The sequence below is a fragment of the Artemia franciscana genome, unplaced genomic scaffold (assembly GCF_032884065.1).
Source record: "Artemia franciscana unplaced genomic scaffold, ASM3288406v1 PGA_scaffold_38, whole genome shotgun sequence".
NCBI lineage: Eukaryota > Metazoa > Arthropoda > Branchiopoda > Anostraca > Artemiidae > Artemia > Artemia franciscana.
The window spans coordinates 1,576,016-1,598,423 of NW_027062676.1; the positions used below are offsets into that span (position 1 = coordinate 1,576,016).

Below are 22,408 nucleotides of genomic sequence, written 5' to 3' on the forward strand. Positions count from 1 at the left end.
CGTCATGTTTGTCGACTGACGAAATTACGGACCGGGACATCGGGATACCAATGACGACCGGGATACCGGGACATAGGGAATATAAATGACGACCGGGACACTCAAAGAGAAAGCGACCGGGACACAAGCAATGTTCGATTAGCAATCACCATCAACAAAGCACTGGGACACAAATGACGACCGGGACACATCTATCTATATAAAAAATGTTGTCTGTGTGTGTGTGTCGAGTGACGTCATGTTTGTGTGTCGACTGACGTCATGTTTTCGACTGACGAAATTACAGACCGGAACATCGGGACACAAATGACGACCGGGACACCGGCTCATCTATATATATAAAAACTAGCTGTTGGGGTGGCGCGAAGCCACCCCAGTTGGGGTGGCGCGAAGAACCTAGTTAGTGGGGGCGCTTCGCGCCCCCCCCCAAGCCCCCCCGCGCGCGTAAGTCGTTACGCGCCATATTAGTTACGCGCCATTGTAGTTGTGTCCCTATGTCCCACCTGTGAATATAGATAGATATATATATATATATATATAGATATATATATATATATATATATATATATATATATATATATATATATATATATATATATATATATATATATATATATATATATATATATATATATATATATATATATATATATATATATATATATATATATGTTTTTAACTACGTAAAACTTGCGAATATACAACATTCTTTGTTGTCCCATTGTCTGTGCATATAAATAGATTGTCAGGTTTACCGACTCTTGAACATGCAACATATAATGGTCCATGGGAAAACAATCCGTATTCAGATCTATACCTCATGATTCTAATGATTGCCCTTGAGCTTTGTTGATGGTGATTGCTAATCGACCATTCCCTAAGTCGCCATCGTCATTTATATATCCCCCTGTGCACCCCGGCGTCCCCTTTGTAGTTATGTCCCTGTGTCCCGGTCGTCATTTATATTCCCTGTGTCCCGGTCGTCATTTGTGTCCCGGTGTTCCAGTCTGTGATTTCTCTTTGAGTGTCTCGGGCGTCATTTATATTCCTTGTGTCCCGGTGTCCCGGTCGTCATTTATATCCCCCTGTGCCCCCCGGCGTCCCCATTGTAGTTGTGTCCTTGTGTCCCGGTCGTCATTTATATTCCCTGTGTCCCGGTCGTCATTTGTATCCCGGTGTCCCGGTCTGTATATACATTCGTTTTTTAGTTTTGTTTTTCTCCTTTATTTTTTTCCTTTTTTCTTTTTTTTCTTTTTTAGTTTATTTAGATTTTTAGATTTTTTAGTTTTTTTATTAGTTTTTAGTTTTTTTGTAGTTTTTACCATTTTTTTAGTTTTTTTAGTTTTTTTTTTTTACTTATGTCCTGGTCGTCATTTATACTCCCTGTGTCCCGGTCGTCATTTGTGTCTCGGTGCTTTGTTGATTGCTAATTTATATTATATTTATATTTATATTTTTTATATTTATTAATATTTTTTTAGTTTTCTTTTTCTCTTATTTTTCAGTTTTTTCCTTTTTTTAGTTTTTTCTTTTTTAGTTTTTAGTTTTTTTTTGTTTTTTACCTTTTTTTAATTTTTTTAGTTTTTTTAGTTTTTTAGCTTTTTTAGTTTTTTTTATTAGTTTTTAGTTTTTTTTAGTTTTTGCCTTTTTTTAGTTTTTTCAGTTTTTTTTTAGTTTTTAGTTTTTTACCTTTTTTTAGTTTTTTAGCTTTTTTAGTTTTTTTCTTTTTAGTTTTTTTTGTAGTTTTTACCTTTTTTAGTTTTTTTTTCTTCTTTTGTATTAGTGTGAAATAATTCAGACGTCATATGCGGACAAACACGACGTCACTCGACAGACAGACAGACAGACATAACCCACAAACAACTTATTTTTATATATATTTATTCATATTTTTTTAGTTTTCTTTTTCTCTTTTATTTTTCAGTTTTTTCCTTTTTTTTAGTTTTTTTCTTTTTTAGTTTTTAGTTTTTTTTAGTTTTTTACCTTTTTTTAGTTTTTTTAGTTTTTTTAGTTTTTTAGCTTTTTTAGTTTTTTTATTAGTTTTTATTTTTTTTGTAGTTTTTGCCTTTTTTTATTTTTTTCAGTTTTTTTTTAGTTATTAGATTTTTACCTTTTTTTAGTTTTTTTTAGTTTTTTAGCTTTTTTAGTTTTTTTTTCTTTTTAGTTTTTTTTGTAGTTTTTACCTTTTTTAGTTTTTTTCTTCTTTTGTATTAGTGTGAAATAATTCAGACGTCATATGCGAACAAACATGACGTCACCTGATCCATCCACAGATCCACACACAGACAACTTATTTTTATATATATAGATAGATAGATAAGTTGTCTGTCTGTGGATCAGGTGACGTCATGTTTCTGTGTCGACTGACGTCATGAAGTTAGTTGTCGTCATTTTTGCTATGACGGTGACGTCATTAAAGATATTTAAGACATATATGTTCACGTAGAAATCTATTAATGTTTAAATTTAAAATGACTGATGAACTTACAATGGCAAAAGCCGATGAAGATGCTCAAAGAGTCTATGCCAAAAACTTGCTGCTGATAGAGAAAGTCAGAAAAGAAAGCGTGCCGAGGAATCAAAAGAACAGCAAGGAAACAGGCTTGAGGCTAAAGAACGCAAAACCGCGCAGTTAGATGAAGATCCACCTGGACAGCGAGAGTCAAAACATATCAAAACTGAAAATGATGGCGATGATGATTGGGTTTGGGATTTTGACTTGGATAAGGTCATCAATGCCTACCAGATTTTAGTTAAAAAAACAAAGGTTCGGCGATATGTATTTCATAGTGAAGCTGAAAAATAAAGAAGAAAAAGAAAACTGAAAAAAGAAAAAAATGTAAAAAACTAAAAAATACTAAAAAGAAAAAACACTCAAAGAGAAATTACAGACCGGGACACAAATGATGACCGGGACAGAGGGAATATAAATAACGACCGGGACACTCAAAGAGAAATTACAGACTGGGATACCGGGACACAAATGACGACCGGGACACAGGGAATATAAATGACGACCAGGACACAGGTATTTAAGAATATCGTTCAAAGACAAATTTTTAATTGTAAGAAGACCGTTGAAAGAGAAATTTCTAATTGTAAAATGACTGAAGAACCTACAATGGCAACGAGGGTCGGTAAACCTGACAATCTATTTATATGCAGCGACAATTGGACAGCGCATTGCAAATGCTAATCGAATTGGGAATTGCAATCTTTTAAATTGAAAAGGCAGATCCGTTGGAATCATGGAAATGCGAGGAATAAGAACAGCGTCACCCTCAAAAGGCTCTGTCAAGATTGTGGCCTCTATTACGTTTTCCATTGTTTTTTTTTTACGGCAAGTCGCGTGCCATTGCAAAGCTTTGGTGGGTTGATATTTCTTAACAGTATTATTGGTACGTCTATTTTTAGTTGTAGCACGTGTGGTGGAAACCCTGAAATATCCACGGAATTTAAAAATTCAGATGGATAATTAACCACCTCATTTGGTTTCAAAACTGTGTCGACTGACTTGTAAAAGACTGCCTGGTCTCGAATCTTAGTCAAAACAATATTGTTGATTTCTTGGACGTCTATATTTTTGGGTGCAAGAATCGCTCTTTCACTTAGCCATTTATTATTTTTATAATTGTTTAGAATATTCGGAAATACTTTTTCAATCAATTCATTTTTGGACGTCACTAAATTACAGAATTCAGCAGGTAGTTGTATACGTCCTGAAATTGAGTCTACTGGGAGCTTTCCGTTTCCAATTGCCAGCAATTGATCTGAAAATGTTTGACCAGAGTCATCGTTTTGCAATCGGACACGCATATTTGTAGTTAATTTTAATGTTTTTACGTGTGCCCATGAATTAGAATTTTTCAGGCAATCATTCATTTCGTCTGCAGGGGTTGATCTATGTATTATAGGTAATGTTTGCCTGAAATCTCCCGCAAGCAATATTAATGTGCTGCCAAAGGGTTTCGAATTCCCTCGCAAATCTTTCAAACATTGATCCAGAGCCTCGAGCGATTTTTTGTGTGCCATTGTGCACTCGTCCCAAATAATAAGTTTGCATTGCTGCAATACTTTACCCATCCCAGATGATTTGGAAATATTGCACGTGGGAGTTTCTGTAGAATACAAATTCAAAGGCAATTTCAAAGCGGAATGAGCAGTTCTTCCACCAGGCAGTAACGTTGCGGCTATTCCGGACGACGCAATTGCCAACGCTATATAATTTTTTGATCGAATTGATGCCAGAATCAGTTTTATCACAAACGTTTTACCAGTACCTCCTGGCGCATCCAAAAAGAAAATTTCTCCAACGTTGTTATCGACACAATGCATTATCGTATCATAAATGTCTTTTTGTTCCGACGTTAACTTGGAAATGCTATTTTGTACATACGACAATAGATCACTCGTACTGTAACTTTGTTCACGATCCAATTCTACACATGTCGAAACAGCAGCGGCACGATTAGGTGAAGGCATTCCCAAATCTTGAAGAGGTTTGTTTGCCATACATACGCACAAATCTTCTATAATAACTAAAGTGTAGTTATAAATTTCTGATGTAAAATCAAAAGTCATATCTGACGTCTCTAACCGTTTTCGATGGAGTATATCTTCGGACATTTTTGATTTATATTTTTCCCATAACTCTGTAGGAGCTGATGGAGAGCAAGTTGTTAGTATGATGCCAAACAATGCACGAATTTGACTTGGAATTGACGTTTCTCACGCGTCATTGATGCAGTTATCCCAGTGTTGGTCATTCTCCAATCAATTCAGAGCTTGGCATGCACTACGGTAAGTGTCATGTATAGTACCGTTTACAGTTCTCAAATACTCAAAGGACGTCGGACCGGGTACATTCACCAAAAGCAGGCGTAGAAAGAAGCATTCATGTTGATTGGGGTGAACGGTGTAGAGTCTTCCTATCGTGGTATCTTTGAAGATGGTAGGTTGGCCGTCGACTGACTTACCCTGTTTTCGACGTTCAAATACTTTATTTTTAGTATTCCACGTGTAATATCAAGGCACTTCAGTATACAGCAGTTTTTTTGCAAAAGAATCATTTTTGCATAGCGAAAAGAAAGCAGTGAACTTTGTATCCGGTGGATTCAGGGCTCTTTGTTGCACGTTGGATTCCGAAAAATAAACACGTTGACCATTCTGTAAATGTACCGCTAAGTGAACAACAGCTGGACTACGTTCATGTATCGGAAATGAAAGAATTCACCAAACAGCTTCATTACTGCTTATGTATCTTCCAGCCTGATATTGTACGATTTCGTCGATATCTTTGATTTCGGAATGCAAGCCAAAAACTGCCATGTCGCTGCTTTTGTTGACGTATTTACATATGTATTTGATTGCCTTTACGGAGTTACTGTATTCAACGTTTATGTGTGCATTAAATGTTTTTGACAATTATGGGGAATATGGAACAACCCACTGGTTATCTACTTCGATGGTGGTACCGTTACGCTTCTTTATTATTGCTGTTTTACCGCCATCTTCAGTAGATCTTCTTCTATATTGTGGGTAACCATCATTGCCAGTAATTGTTTTGGATACTAAAAGTCGAGGATATTGCTTTGTGCACCTTGCTTTGGCCATGCATGGTGAATTTTCGTTCAGTGCACCGCAAGGTCCATGTTTCATATTTTCTACAACAATATCATATAACCCCTTATCGACATTTTCATCAAGTATTTCAGCGGAAATCACATCATCAATTTCGTTAGAGGTAATTTTATTATGTAGCCAGATTAGTATATGTGCGTGTGGCAAACCTCGTTTTTGCCATTCCACTGAGTACATCCAGCATCGCACTTACCCAAACACTTCAAGTTTTATTATGTAGTTTATCAGTGATTTCAACTTCTGCCGAAAGACACGGGCCGTAATGTCATGTCTATGAACCGCCGATTGTCCTTGAAGTAAAAGCTGCTGTATCTCGTCCCAAGATTGATTAAATGTAAATGTAATAAATAAATCTCGACGACCATTGAGACGAACATACGCAATAGCATCTTGAGCATATTCATGCATAGGACGGGGACTGCCAGCATATGACGAAGGTAAAATCGTTAATCTTCTAACGTTTGTGGTATTACCGTCATTTACAACTGCATCTCGCAAATGAATGTATTGTTCAGAGCGGAGCTTGGTCTGATTCAGACGGATATATAGCAAACGTTCTGATTCAATTTTTGCATACATATCAACGACGTATTGGTGAAACAATTGACGGCACTTTAAAATATAATTGTCTTCATCTTGCCGAATCATTAGTCTATAGGAATAATAATGCATTGCACTGCATTTCTTATTCATTTCTTTGTTAGTGGCTGGATTCATCAATTTAAAATTAAAGTGATAGCCGTCGGCTCCATCCCAAAAAATGATAGGATATTGTAGGGCATCGTAGCATCGATGAGTTTCAGCAATTCTTACCAACTGAGCGTTTCGCTTATAAAGAATAATATCTCGAGGTAAAAACTTATCACCGACCATAGCGATTGCCACTTCGTTGATAGTTGGAGCATTGTATCTACGCACATAATGGCCAGGAGGCGTTTTGTCAGCAGGAATAACAATTTTATGGGTATCAGTAGGCATCAAATCGATGGCTGTTTTGAACAGACGCACTAAATTATTATTTTCGTGGAAAAGATGTTGCAATCGGGAACCGATTGTCCTTTCAACGTTGGGAGAAATTTCTCAACGTGTATTCAATTCAGAATTTCTATCACTTATGAAGTACAATTGTAAAAATTTATGATTCTCGCCTGATAATGGTAGAAGGGACCCTGCTCTATGATAAATTTGCCCTTTTACTTTGAAAGTAGGCATAAATTGATCTGGATTTTCGATTTGGGCACCAAACGACGTCATTTGGAAACATGATTTATATTTTCTGATGTTCGATAAAAAACGCTTAGATTTTGACGTAGTTCCAGTAAGCAAAGTCTTCAATGGCTCTGGGGGTGCAGCCAGTAGAACCATAATAACTATGTCTTTGGGAATGACTTACTCCCCCACAGTCACTGGGGGAGGGGCTGTAAGTTACAAACTTCGACCAGTTTTTACATATAATAATGGTTATTGGGAAGTGTACAGACGTTTTCAGGGGATTTTTTTTGGTTTTGGGGGTAGGGATGAGGGAAGGGGGCTATGTCGGAGGATCTTTCCTTGGAGAAATATGTCATGGGGGAACAGAAAATCAATGAAAAGGGCACAGGATTTTCTAAAATTACTATAAAAAAAACAATGAAAAAATAAACATGGAAAAGTTTTTTTCAATTGAAAGTAAGATGTAGCATTGAAACTTAAAACAAACAGAGATTATTACGCATATGAGGGGTTCTAAAAATACTTTAGCATAAAGAGCGAGGTATTTAGGAGGAGATAAATACCTCGCTCTTTATGCTATAGTATTTTTAGTAATTTCAACTATTTAATCTACGGCCTTTCTGATTCAGGGGCCATTCTTAAAGAATTGGGACAAAACTTACGATTTAGTGTAAAGAGCGAGGTATTAACGAGGGTACAAATCCCCTCATAAACATAATAAAAATTTAATAATATAAAAGTTTGTTACGTAAGTTAATTCTTAAGTTACTTATATTTTTTACTAATAAAAACATTCGTTAAAAATTAAAATTTATAGTTGCCTTTTTATGTAACCGAAAAATTGCAGGGCAACTAGGCCTCCTTCCCCACCCGTTATTTCTCAAAATCGTCAGATCAAAACTAAGAGAAAGCCATTTAGCCAAAAAAGGAATTAATATGCAAATTTCATTTTAATAATTTATGTGTGGAGAGCCAAAATCAAACATGCATTAATTCAAAAACGTTCAGAAATTACATAAAAAAACTAGTTTTTTTAACTGAAAGTAAGGAGCGACATTAAAACTTAAAACGAACAGAAATTACTCCGTATATGAAATGGGTTGTCCCCTCCGCAATTCTTCGCTCTTTATGCTAAAGTTTGACTCTTTGCCACAATTCTGCTTTTTAAAACAATTAAAAGCTTTAGTGTAAAGAGCGAAGGATTGCGGAGGGGACAACCCATTTCATATACGGAGTAATTTCTGTTCGTTTTAAGTTTTAATGTCGCTCCTTACTTTCAGTTAAAAAAATTAGTTTTTTTTTATGTAATTTACTGTAAAAAACAGGCTGAAACTTTTTTGAGGGTTTAGAGCTTGGGGAAGGCAAGGTGACTATATTTTGTTTTAAGAGAGCGAGGAGGGATGTGGGGAGCCAAAAAAAAATGTGTGTCTCCAAACCGTTTGAACTATCAAGTATTATTGCTTCTAGTGAAACTTTGAATCTATTCGTGGTCAAGTAGTAAGGTAAATCGAAAGAAAGTAAATGTTTTCACGTTATCAAAAAGGTACATCTATAGTATCTTAGGGACGACGGAGGGATCGGGTGGTAACTTTTAGGGATTGTCTAGGGAGGGTTGATGGGATTGAAATACTATGCTTAGGGAAAAGAATAAAATACCCAAAACGTGTGTACATTAAATTTGCTTCATCTAAAAAAGGACCTAAATTTGTTTTTTTCTCGGAATATGAACTCCATAAATTTATTTCTAGTTCCATAATCTATTTGGTCGTGGGGACCCTAATGCCTAGAAATCAACTTGAAACAAATTTTTTTCAACCAAAAACGCGCCCAAATTTTTTTTTCCGATCAGCCAGGACTCGTACACGGACAAACAGCGTATAATACCGATATCAATTGAGTAAATTTTGGTAACTGGTAAATTTGGGGCTTTGCTTTTTTTTCTTGAGTTTCTTCCAGAAAAGCTTTCATGCATGTTGTCTGTTGAAAGCAAGCTTATTCAGAGAATTTCTTCCTTTCCACGGATCTTAAAGAGAATTAAACTAAATATAGCTTATGAAGCAATGATAGGTTTCTTTGTTTTTCGTAAAATCTTCCCTAAGATTTTCGTAATCTAGAACCGATTTTGTAAAATCCGTTTTAAACCTTAGCTCGCCCACTAAAGACGAATTGATCGTTTAAATGAATTTATCGTTCAATAAACTTGGCTACGCTGTCTTCTTCTAACATACTTAATTATCATTACAAAATAAACCACGCCTAATACCTGAAACCTTTCCTTTTTTTAATATTGTAGATATGCCCGTTGGATATTTGTACTATATGTCTTTTGGCTGTGGACAAGTAATACTTCTGATCAACCCAGCTACATCACTATAATACTTTTGAACGTTCCAGACCAAAAGACTAAAAGATTCGAAAGCAAAATTACGGGGCCTTAAATTTTGTCTTTCCGATCGGCTTAAATATGACTCTCATAAGTCCTTTGGCCAGATCTTGGCACACTCTTGCCTTTAGAATGTTTAAGGGGCGACGGTCGTATACCTATTTGTTGTAATTTCTGTTAGTTTTAAGATTTACTTGATTATTCACATTAATTTTTACTCATTTTAGGATTTACTTATCTATGACAGCATACATTATCTTTCTGTTTGAAATAATTATTCATTTTGATTTTTTTTTGTTTTTTTTTTCATATATATTTATTTCTGCTCGTTTTAATTTTGGATTATAATATGACTCTATATGTACTCATCTTCGGTTTCCTTACGGCTCTTTACTTGTCCTTATTTGTCGAAAAAATTATTTTTTCGAAAAGATTTTCTTCTAATTAGCGCATTACAATATACTTCATGCTTTATTTGTATGTCCACTTTCCCATTATTGCTAAGCAGGGCAAAGCTTTTCCATTACAAAGTAGGCCCAATGAATAAGTTTGAGAAAAGTGTGGTAGCCTGAAAATTTGGTTTGTTTATTTAAGTTTGTTCTTTTCAGGATGAAACGCTTTATTTACCCTAACGACGGTTTTCTGAGACAACTTTGTCAATTGGACGAAAGACATCGCAGTGCTAGAAGAAGAACTCGGTACTAGCAGAAGATTAACAAGCAAATTACAATAAAAAAAACATTAATACTCTGCCACTTATGCTGCAAATAATACTATTTATTCAAGTTGTTATAGTTCCTTCTCTTTACCTTCATTACAAATTTTAACAATGCAAATTAAAGTAGATTTTCATTTTTGGCTGATGTTATCTTTGAGCCTAAAGATCTAGTCTAGTTTACTTATTCAGAACACTTCTTGACTGAGCTCGAATAGCTCAGTCAAAATTTATCAAGTTTAATTTTTTTTTTACTAATAGGAGAGATAACAGAGGAGTGTTCTCGTAGCAGCCCTTAGACAACTGATCGTGGCAGAATGGATTAGCATTGAATCGAAAACTCCAAAAACGTGTTTAGGTAAAAGCACCGAGTATTCGACCAAAAATTGTATTTCAGTATCTATACCAGTGGTTCTCAACCGGGGTCCACATGGACCCTAGGGGTCCATGTAATTTTTTCTGGGGTCCACAGGCAAAACGCAACAAATTGGGGATCCACAATGATATTTTGGGGGTCCATGTAGAAAACCAACTCAGAACGCTCTTTATTTTTAAGAATTCAATTTCTACCGTAATTTACATTAATTTGAAAAATATATATTAATAATTCTTTCATTATTTTTTTATACTTTCTTTTGACTTATATATTCACCCATCAGTCAGTGGCAAAAACAAGCGAAGGTGAAAATCTTTAACTTTTCTCATGAAGTAGGCGGTGCGTTTTGATGTTTATTATTAAGCAGTATCTACCTCCCTATGCGCGGTACCTAACCATAGATCTACAACGACTTATCTATTTACCTGTCGGTCAGTGCCAAGAGCAAAGATCATAATCTTTCAGCCAATTAAGTAAAATTTTAGAAATTAAGTAAACTTATAGTAAAACTTAAAACGAACAGAAATGATTTCGTATAAAAGGGGGTCGCCCCCTCCTCAACACCTCGCTCTTTACACTAAGGTCTGAATTTTGTCCCAATTCTTTAATACCTAATCATGAAACATGAATCATGAAATCATGAATCATGAATCATGAAAACATTTCTCATCGCCCAGAGTACTAATAATTAGTAACCAGAGTAAAAAATTCTCAAAATAGCTGAACATGAAGCATCCGCTACTAGATTGTATCAATTTAAAACGTAAAAACTATTTTACAAAAAAGAAATTTTGAAAGAAAAGTGAAAAGCCGAAATAAAACCCAAGACGATAAAAAATAAAGCAGCATAATAATTCAAACCTAAAAGAAATAGTAATTACTATCAATAAATAAACGAAACCCAAAGAATACAGAAGATCTTTTCAGTGTTTTAATTATAAGAAATAAAATGTTTAACATGTAATTTGTTCTCATTAAAGCGTGAATAATAATTTTTTTCGGTTTGTTTCAATATTCATCTGTAAAAGGATCAGTTATCTCCTTGCTTCTTATTGTTATTCCTCATAAACACTGTTCTTTTTTGGTTTTATTTAGTCATCGATTATTCTGACAGTATTTGTGTTCGTTTAATATGGTTCTTTACTTTTCTTTGGAAAAGTTTTTCAATCTCATTTCTGTTCGTTTTTATTTGACAGAGATGTGTTATTGCTTCAAATTATTGTGTCAGTTTGAACGATTTAATGTGGCTATTGCGAAGAAGGATAGAACGGAGAGCTCTTACAGGTTTATCTTGTATAACCAAGATAACTTTAGTTCAAATATAGATTGATTTAGGCAAAAAATGGCTCAATAATTGCAGTTTAAACAGCTACAAATTTGGCTAGGGGGCCTCAACGTACCCTTTAGTCCAATCTGCAATGGATAGGACATTGGAATCGGAAATAAAAAGGGAGTTTTGAAATCTTGCATTAGGTTATTTTTTAATGGAATATTTTTCTATTGTCAAATTTTTCCAGAAGGTTTCATGCGAATGATACCGAAAATTCTTGCAAAAGTTACAATAAATTTTGTTTCGGTGCACAGTTGCAGCAAGTGAGAAGAAAACATGATAAACTTCTGAAAGCAACTTTAAATGATCCTAAAATACTTACTTATATCATTCCTAAAAGCGCTTTACTTTACTTTAACCCTGCCCTCCTAATTTAAGAAAATAGAGCCAAAATTATATATTTCCCATGCATTCGCCCATTAAGCAGAGAATACGAAATTAACATTTTAAAAATGAGGAGACAGCCCTCGATGACGCTTTTCATTAGCTCGTTTGATTCAAGTGCCGTAAAAGGTCTCATAGAGCCAGGAAGGACTTCTGTTTTTTTTGCAAAGACCATTTACAAGAAATTCATTTTTATAGATCAACTAGCTGGGTCTATATATGCGCCCCAGCACGGTACATGGAAGGCTTCTATATATGGATTCTCATTGTCCCTTGTGTTCTATTGCAGTTTTCTCAAAAATATTTGATTATTAAAGCAAGTCCAATTTCTAACAATGATATCTACTAAACTTCAAGTGTTTTGGTTTTCTTTTTCAAGGTTTTTGAATTCTTGTAATCCCTTGTTTTTTAATTTTAATTTTTTTTTTTACATGCAACATATAATTGTCCATGGGAAAAACAATCCGTATTAAGATCTATACCGTATTTTTCTAATGATTGCCCTTGAGCTTTGTTGATGATGATTGCAAATCTAATCGAATTGGGAATTGCAATCTTTTAAATTGAAAAGGCAGATCTGTTGGAATCATGGAAATGCGAGGAATAAGAACAGCCTCACCCTTGGAAGACCCTGTCAAGATTGTCGCCTCTATTACGTTTTCCATTGTTTTTTTTTTTTACGGCAAGTCGCGTGCCATTGCAAAGCTTTGGTGGGTTGATATTTCTTAACAGTATTATTGGTACGCCTATTTTTAGTTGTGGCACGTGTGGTGGAAACCCTGAAAGATCCACGGAATTTAAAAATTCAGATGGATAATTAACCGCCTCATTTGGTTCCAAAACTGTGTCGACTGACTTGTAAAGGACTGCTTGGTCTCGAATCTTGGTCAAAACAATATTGTTGATTTCGTGGACGTCTATATTTTTGGGTGCAAGAATCGCTCTTTCACTTCGCCATTTATTATTTTTATAATTGTTTAGAATATTCGGAAATAGTTTTTCAATCAATTCATTTTTGGACGTCAATAAATTACAGAATTTAGCAGGTAGTTGTATACGTCCTGAAATTGAGTCTACTTGGAGCTTTCCGTTTCCAATTGCCAGCAATTGATCTGAAAATGTTTGAGCAGAGTCATCGTTTTGCAAAGCTCTATTACGTTTTCCATTGTTGTTTTTTTTTTTCGGCAAGTCGTGTGCCGTTGCAAAGCTGTGGTGGGTTAATATTTCACAACAGTATTATTGGTACGCCTAGATATCCACTGGAGATCCAGGGAATTTAAAATTTCTGATGGATAGTTAACCGCTTCATCTGAGTTCAAAACTGTGTCGACTGACTTGTAAATGACTGCCTGGTCTCGAATCTTGTCCAGAATAATATTGTTGATTTCGTGGACGTCTTTGTTCTTCACTTAGCCATTTATAATTTTTATAATTGGTTAGAATATTCAGAAATATCTTTTCAACCAAATCATTTTTCGACGTCATTAAATTACAGAATTCAGCAGGCAGTTGTATACATCCTGAAATTGAGTCACCTGGGAGCTTTTCGTTTCCAATTGCCAGCAACTGATCTGAAAATATTTCAGCAGTGATCGTTTTGCAATCGGATACGCATATTTGTAGTTAATTTTAATGTCTTTACGTGTACCCATACGTTAGAACTTTTAAGGCAAGCATTTCATCTGCAGGTGTTGATCAAGGAATAACAGGTAATATTTGCCTGAAATCTCCCGCAAGCACTATTAATGTGTTGCAAAAGGGTTTGGAATTTCCTCACAAATCTTGCAATGATCGGTCTAGAGCCTCGAGCGATTTTTTGTGTGCCATTGTCCACTCGTCCCGAACATTAAGTTTGCATTGCTGCAATACTTTACCCATCCCAGATGATTTGGAAATGCTGCACGTGGGAGTTTCTGTAGACTGAATATTCAGAGTTTGAAGCTCCTATCCACAAAAATGTGGAATTTTTTATTTTTTGCCAGAAGATAGATCACGGATGCGTGTTTATTTGGTTTTTTTCCTCAGGGTGATCGTATCACCCCATTGGTCCTAGAATGTCGTGAGAGGGCTTGTTCTAACGGAAATTAAAAGTTCTAGTGCCCCTTTTAAGTGACAAAAAAATTGGATGACACTTTAGCCCCCTCCAACGCTCATTTTTTCCGAAGTTATAGAGTCAAAATTTTGAGATAGCCATTATGTTTGACGTAGTCGTAAACTTAATAATTATGTATTTAGGGACGACTTAAACCCCTATATTCCCCAGAGGAGGGGTTGCAAGTTACAAACTTTGACCATTGTTTACATATAGTAATGGTTATTATGAAGTGTACAGACGTTTTCAGGGAGACTTTTTCGCTTTGGGGTAGTTGAGAGTCGGGGGAGAAGTTACATGGGAGCATCTTTAAACGGAGGAATTTATCATGAGGGAGGAGAATTTCCAGGAAGGAGGCGCAGGATTTTTTAGCATTATTTAAAAAAACAATGAGAAAATAAATATTTTTTTCTACTGGAAGTAATGAGCAGCATTAAAACTTAAAACGAACTTGGGATATTACGTATATAAGGGCGTTCGTCTCCTCCACAATACCTTGCTCTTCACGCTGAAGCATTTTTAGTAATTTCAACTATTTAGTCCACGGCCTTTGTGATTCAGGGGTCATCCTTAAGGATTTCGGACAAAATTCAAGCTTCAGTGTAATACGCAAAGTATTGACGAGAGGCTGAAACACCTCATATACGTAATAAGAATACACAAATATAGAAGTTCGTTACGTAAGTTAATTCGTAAGGTACGTATGTTTGTTACTAACAAAAACGTTCGTAAAAAATGTAGTTGCACTTTTAAGTAACTAAAAATTGGAGGGCAACTAGGCCTCCTCCCTTACTCCATTTTTATCAAAATTGTCCGATCAAAACGATGAGAAAACCATTTAGCAAAAAAGATTAATAGACAAATTTCGCTTTAATTATTCATTTGCGGTGAGCCAAAACTGAAACGTGTATTAATTCAAAAAAGAGCGAATTACCATGAGCTTCGCTCTTCAAATTATTTTATTTTCTACATAGTTTCTATAAGCACTCATGTCGGATTCCCCTTTACAAAGTGTGTAGCCCCCCTCCCTTGCAGACTTTTTTTTATATCTTCATTGTCTGTTTGCACACAGTACACCTTTAAACCTGCAAGCAGGTTATGGGAAATCAAGTCACTACCCGTCTTGATTTTTAAATAAATAGTTTCTTCAGGGCCTGGTGCTTCACTAGCTCCAGGTAAATGGACTCGTCCTAGTTTGTATAGCCCATTTAAAAGCTTATGTACATACCATTTTCCTAATCTTCTAGCAAATTTTCCTTTTTAACTTTTAGAAAAAGTGAGTCTGTATCCCCGTAATAAACTTGAACTTGTCCCTCACCAGGTCATTAGAGCTTACATACATTGTAATAAAATTATAACATAATTTTTCAAATTTATGAAATGGTACCGCCAGCGATCATACTTTTATTTAAAACTACACTCTTTTTTCCTAAGTAAAAGGACCATATTGGAGTCTGTGATCGCGATTTATATGAAATTTGGATCGGCCATTATTCGAACACATTCGCTTGAGTTGGTTACACCGTCATAACGACCTTATGGTGCATTTTCTCGCACATCTTACAGAAAGCTGAATTTAAAATGAGCTTACAGATTTTTTTTCAACCTTTGTCTTTGCCTCAGGTCTTTTACCGACAAAGGTGTCAAAATACATCTTGATGTATGGCTTTTGATTGAATTGGAGGGCTTTATGAATCTTTGCGACCTTGCAAAGGTTGGCCATTATCCACCGCGAAAGAACGTGGTGTCCAACAATATTCTGTTTCGGATGAAAAAAGGTAATGTGCTTTTGGTTTTAAGGTCACCAGTACGTGCCGCCATCCTCTGCCAAAAAAATATTATAGGGACTTAGTGAATCCCTAGACACTGGTTTGCTTATACCTTGGGCTTGTTTTGCAATGCTGACTTTGGCTTTTATTATTCAATCATAACTAGAAATGAAATGAAACGAAGTTACAACAGATGGTTGAAGTAGTATTTTCTGCCACCACAGCTAAGCATACATACATAAATACTCATTTGATAGAAACTAATTAATTGCATTTGTTTTTGCCGTTAATCTTGGGGTTGATTTCTTTTGCATTTAAATTATCCTTGTCATATCCAAAGCGAAGCATTTAAGCCCTTTGTATTTGTCGCTGTTGTTTCCTGTGTGGTTTTTTCAATCTTGGCACTTACCAAAATAGTGAAATGACAAAAAGAGGATGAAACTCAGTCTCACTTTCCGCCAGTCTTTTAAAGTATCTTTTTGCTACTTTTTTTAGATTGAATTTCAACCTTTTTTCCACATTAAACGGAAGTGGATGGTGAAATGAATTTAAATGAATACAGATATTTCTTACTTTACATTACAGATTGCAGTATATCTATTTGGTAGTTTTCTTTATTCCTAAACCTTTTTTGTAGTTACAAGAAAATTAACAAGCCAAGATTTTACATTTTATTGTTTTTAAATATATATTTCGGGATGAAGGTGAGACAAAGTCCATCGCACAACTCAAACTCAATGGTCAACTTGGGCCACAAAGTTTATCCAGGTTTTTGTCACCACTCTAAAATTAACAGGATGTACTACGGAGCTTGAAAGGATGAGAGATGCAAGGGTTGATAAAGAAAAAAACCTTTTAAGTAAAAATAAATTAATATCTGAATGATCTACGAATTCACTTAGTTTCAAAATGAAACACATTTCATTACTTTTCGAGCTTCTAGCTTTTTCAAATTCCTTTTAGAATTGAGATAATTTTGCAAAAATTAATAAACGGGGTCAACTTTTTTTTAAGAATCAGGCTTATCTTCCATAGGTTTGTTTCCTGTACTTTTTAGATGTGACGCTTGTTCATAAATCCCTTGGAACCATTCGAAAACGTATTACCGAATTCAACGCAGTCCTACCGAAAAGTGCAACCGAACCGTAAAAGTAATCTACTGTCCTTTTTTCCAAGGACCACAACATCTTAAATTGGCTGGAATTAAAACATAGAGATATAAAATATAAGTTCTTTGAAACATAGAGATTAAATTCTTAGAAAAATAGAGGTATAAACTCTTTGAAACATAGAAATATAAACTCTTATTTTATAAGCTTTTCGAACTGAAAACATTGCTTAAGACGAACATCTATTCTTTTACTTGTCCAATGGGATTTCCACTTATCGGGGTTTAATCCCTAAAAGATAACAGTAAATGCTTATCTGGCCACGTGTCACTTGAAACGGCACGACTAACTACGAGAATAACAAAAATTTTCACATGTAAAATAGCCTATTTTATTCCTTTAATGCTATGTGAAGTTCTGACAAGGAAGTGGCTAGGACTTTGGGCCTGTTTCTAATTTTACAGGCAAATACACCTTCAGCAATTATTTCAGAGCTGGGTAGCCTAATACAATTTGTGTGGCCAGAAGTTTAATTGTAAGATTGCAAATTGTGGTTGTCATTTGCCCTTTTTAGTCATTCCATTCAAGATGCTTTGGATATCTTTTATTGTGATAAATTGTCTTAATGCTCTGAAACGGGAAAAATATTTCAATTGCATAGGATAGGAAAATTTCAGTAGGCTAATCAATTTAAAGTCCTAAATTAGTCAGGGAAGTATTTTTTTCACTAAAAAATCACCACCTTCTTTGAACTCCAACTATATAGCCCTGTTTTTGGCCCCCTTGAGCCAATATCCAGTTCCTGATTGTCATTTACTCCAAATTTCACTTTTTCTGTTACATTTCTTGTCAATATTACTAAAGGGTCATAGTTAAGCACTAGAGAAGTCATTGTTAAATAACATGTGCTTGTGTATATATTAGCTTTTTGCTACTTATTCTTCTCTGGTTATATAATGCTTGATGTAGTATAAGCCAAGAGAAGGACCTCGACCTGTAGACCTATAGTGTTTATTTGTAGTTCAAGGTGAAAACATCTGTCTAGAATTGGATACTATAAATTTCAAACCAGTAAGCTTTTTCAGTGAATTTTAATCCCTGCGAACTAGTTAGATTTCGCAATACCTGGCAAAGGATTAAAGTTCGTGACCTTGAGTAAAATTATTACGCAGCATTTCAGTAAGTGAGAGATAATCCTATGGTCATAATTATCAAATCATATAGACTCATTAATTATTTTTGGAAATTTTTACTTATAAGCAAGCACAAGAGGGGAGGTTTTCTGTAGGAAGCGTCGTTGTACCTGCCGGGAGTGTGTCTCCCTTAAATTGCGGGGAATAGATAGCAGGAGCCTACGCTTCCCTCGCTTATTGGCATTTTGAGCTTCTGAAATTTAGCCAACTACCATTCAGCTTTAGTGCGGTTAAGACGTGTTTTGCCCATGGTTATGTTTTTGACTCGGAATTGGATTAACAGACTATTTTCATGAAAATGGATTCTGATTCGAATACGGACTGCTTTGTTTATGCCCCGGTTCTGAACTTTCTGCAGTATAATAATGAAAAACGTGTCGAAGCTACAGTGATCTTAAAATTTGCGGTCGAATTCTTCGAGTCAAGTGATATTGCCAAATCGAAGAAAATCCTGTGGGATTGGCTGCCGAAATTGACCGAGCCCTATCCAAGGCGCACGGGTTCAAACGCAGCTTTGAATCATTTGAAAGACATGCTAGAACTTCTTCAAAATCAGAGTGCTTCTGAGGGCATGCCTGTCTTTGTTATCTGTTCCCCAGCCGAAGTTCCCTGTATTCCAGCAGTTGCTTACTCCAGGATAGCTTCTAAGCTTAATGGAATTCAACAGACTCTTTCGCAAGTTAATGAGAAAATGTCGGCTTATGATCTGAATTTCCCCAGCCTCCCAAGCAGTGCTACTGGTAGTGATATAAGCAGAGCCACTGTTATTATCACGAATGTACCACGTGATATCAATAATACATCTAAACGGAAGGAAAGAATTCACTGTATTTCTGGTCACGAGCGCATTGATACTGTGCAAGCCTCTGGTGATAAATTGATTGTGAAGATCGATAGCATGGCCGCTGCTGACTTTTGCAAATCTGCGCGCTCGGTTTTTCGTGATTGTGAAGCAAAAATGGTGGAGAAAAAGTTTTTTGGTATCATGAAAGGCGTTGCACAAGATCTTGATCTTGCGCCTCTTAAAGCTTGCAGGGGTGTTCGAGACGCTATGAGAATTGGGAGCTCAAATTGTGTGAAAATTACGTTCGAAGACGAAATTTCTCTTTCCTCGGCCCTTAAATCTGGACTGAAGATAGACTGTGAACTATTTCGAGTGTATGAATATCGGCGAATTCCTAGGTGCTGCAGGAAATGTCAATCACCTGACCACCTTGCTGCAAAATGTCCCGATAAAAACTACAAATGCTCACGGTGCTCTGGTCCCCATATGAACTCCAGTGACTCACCTTGCAGTAACACCCCAAAGTGTGCAAATTGTAGTGGAGATCATGTTGCTTACAGTTTTTGTTGCTCCAAACTAAAGGCATTTGCTAATTCCAAAGTTCCACGACCTTCTCGCTTGCAATCATGAATGAGTATAAAGTCTCAGTTTGCTCTTTCAACATCAATGGGACAAAGGATAAAGAGTTAAGCCTTGATGAGAAACTAGCTAATCATGATGTTGGTCTCTTACAAGAACACCTGCTCCGAAGTTGCAGTGTAAACTTTCTAAGGCAAAGTTCTCAACATGCTGTTTTCATCACGAATGCCCGACGTACCCGAGGCAGGCCTTCTGGTGGTCTTGCCTGTATAATTAAGCGATCTCTGCCTAGTTTTTTGTCTCCTAGCTGCTACCAATCCTCTGAACACTATCTTGCAATCCGGCTTGCAGACGTGGTCATAGTCAACGCCTATTTTCCCCATGATAGAAGATCTGTTTCTTCCTTCTCCAGCTATGCGAATGCCTGTAATAAATTAAAGACTCTCATATCTGGTATTAAGCGTCTGAGATGAAAGTGGGTGCTTATAGGCGACTTAAACTGTGGCATCACCGTTTCCTCAACACGAAAGGAAGCGCTTTTTCAGTGTCTACCCTCAGTATTTAAGGTCCTAACGAAAGACCTCAGTTTTACATATATCACTCTAGTGGTTCTGTCTCAAATTTAGACCACTGTATCTGCTATCATTCATTACAAACTTCAGCAGTACATGTTGATGAAGATGAGAGAGATTATGATCATTTACCTCTGTATTTTGATATTATGGTTCCTTCTGACATTTACTCGAACCAACCCTCAATGTCGCATAAGTGGTTTGAAAAACGTGATTGGTCTAGTGTGAACATGCCTCTTTACCTTGCTACACTTGGAGCTCTATTGTCCACCGTACTTGTCCCTTTCCATCTTCTTTGTACAAATGCGTACCCTATTTTTGACAATGCTCGTGCTGATTTGAATCGCTATTATCGTGACATTATCTTATGTATAAAGCAAGCTGAAGATGTGGCCATCCCACTGATCCGTGTCAGGCGGAATACCCAAAAACCAATTTGGAAGTGTGATCCTTTGCTGAAAAAAGTCAAGAATAAGGCCAAATTCTGGTTAAGAATCTGGTCTGCCTGTGGTCGACCTTCTCGGGGTACTGTGTTCGATCTAAAACAAAAGACGAAACTCGAATATAAACACCATCTTCGTGCCGTTCGTTACGCCGGTGAAACTTTTCCGAAAAGTAATAGTGAGTGGCGAAAAGTGATAATTTCTGCCAAGTTTCGAACATTATTCAAAAATATTTTCGAAAGCTAATTATGCAGTGCATAAGCGTTTCTCATGTTTGCTTGAAAAAAATTTGCCGTCACGTTTATGTCAGAGACATGTGATTCCAGTTGAAAAGTGGGCTATTGTTAAAGGTATTAAGGGTTTAAAATCAAAATCTTTGGATATTGATGGAATTAGTGTTTTGAATCTTGTTCCGAATTCTTTTGAACTGGTATTTCATCTCCAACTGTTTTTTCAAATGTGTTTGAGTAATTCGTGTATGCCCAACTCGTTCTTATGCGGTAGCGTTACGTCACTTCTAAAACAGGAAAAGATCTGGTTTCTTGTAGTTCTTATTGGCCCATAACGGTAGCTTGTACTCTTAGCAAGCTTTTTGAACACCTCCTACTAAGTTATAGCACTGAGCTTGCTCTAAATGATGATAATCAATTTGGTTTTAGATCTGGGCTAGGCTGTCAGCATGCTCACTGTGCTTTGAGTTCTTTATTAATTACATAAAAAAAACTAGTTTTCTTAACTGAAAGTAAGGAGCAACATTAAAACTTAAAACGAACAGAAATTACTCCGTATATGAGATGGTTTGTCCCCTCCGCAATCCCTTGCTCAATTCGCTAAAGTTTTTAATTGTTTTAAAAATCAGAATTGTGGCAAAGAGTCAAACTTTAGCGTAAAGAGTGAGGGATTGCGGAGAGGACAACCCATTTCATATACGGAGTAATATCTGTTCGTTTTAAGTTTTAATGTCGCTCCTTATTTTCAGTTAAAAAAACTAGTTTTTTATGACGTTTTTGAAATAATGCATGTTTGATTTTGGCTCTCCACACATAAATTATTAAAATGACATTTGCATATTAATTCCTTTTTTGGCTAAATGGCTTTCTCTTAGTTTTGATCAGACGATTTTGAGAAATAAGGGGTTGGGGAAAGCCTAGTTGCCCTGCAATTTTTCGGTTACATAAAAAGGCAATTATAAATTTTAATTTTTAACGAATGTTTTTATTAGTAAAAAATATACGTAACTTAAGAATTAGCTTACGTAACAAACTTTTATATTCTTAAATTTTTATTATGTATATGAGGGGGTTTGTACCCTCGTTAATACCTCGTTTTTTACACTAAATCGTAAGTTTTGTCCCAATTCTTTAAGAATGACCCCTGAATAAGAAAGGCCGTAGAGTAAATAGTTGAAATTACTAAAAATACTATAGCATAAAGAGCGAGGTATTTATCTCCTCCTAAATACCTCGCTCTTTATGCTAAAGTATTTTTAGAACCCCCCATATGCGTAATAATCTATGTTCGTTTTAAGTTTCAATGCTACTCCTTACTTTCAATTGAAAAAAAACTTTTCCATGTTTATTTTTTCTTTGTTCTTTTTCTTATAGTAATTTTAGAAAACCCTGTGCCCTTTTTATAGAATTTCTGTTCCCCCAAGACATATTTCTTCAAGGAAAGATCCTCCCACATAGCTCACTTCCCTCAACCCCACCCCCAAAACCAAAAAACCCTGAAAACGCTGTACACTTCCCAATAACCATTATTATATGTAAACACTGGCCGAAGTTTGTAACTTGCAGCCCCTCCCCCAAGGACTGTGGGTGAGTAAGT

At 35.8% G+C, this 22,408-nt stretch overlaps 1 protein-coding gene across 1 annotated transcript in view; it reads left to right on the plus strand.

Moving 5' to 3' along the window:
- LOC136041801 (dual specificity protein phosphatase 3-like) overlaps nt 1–10,093 on the plus strand; it is a 36,100-nt gene extending 26,007 nt beyond the window's left edge. The window contains exon 6 of the mRNA XM_065726556.1: nt 9,844–10,093. Coding sequence (XP_065582628.1) covers nt 9,844–9,940 — 97 coding nt within the window. The 3' untranslated portion in view covers nt 9,941–10,093. The remainder of the gene's footprint in view (nt 1–9,843) is intronic.
- The last annotated feature ends 12,315 nt before the right edge of the window (nt 10,094–22,408 follow it).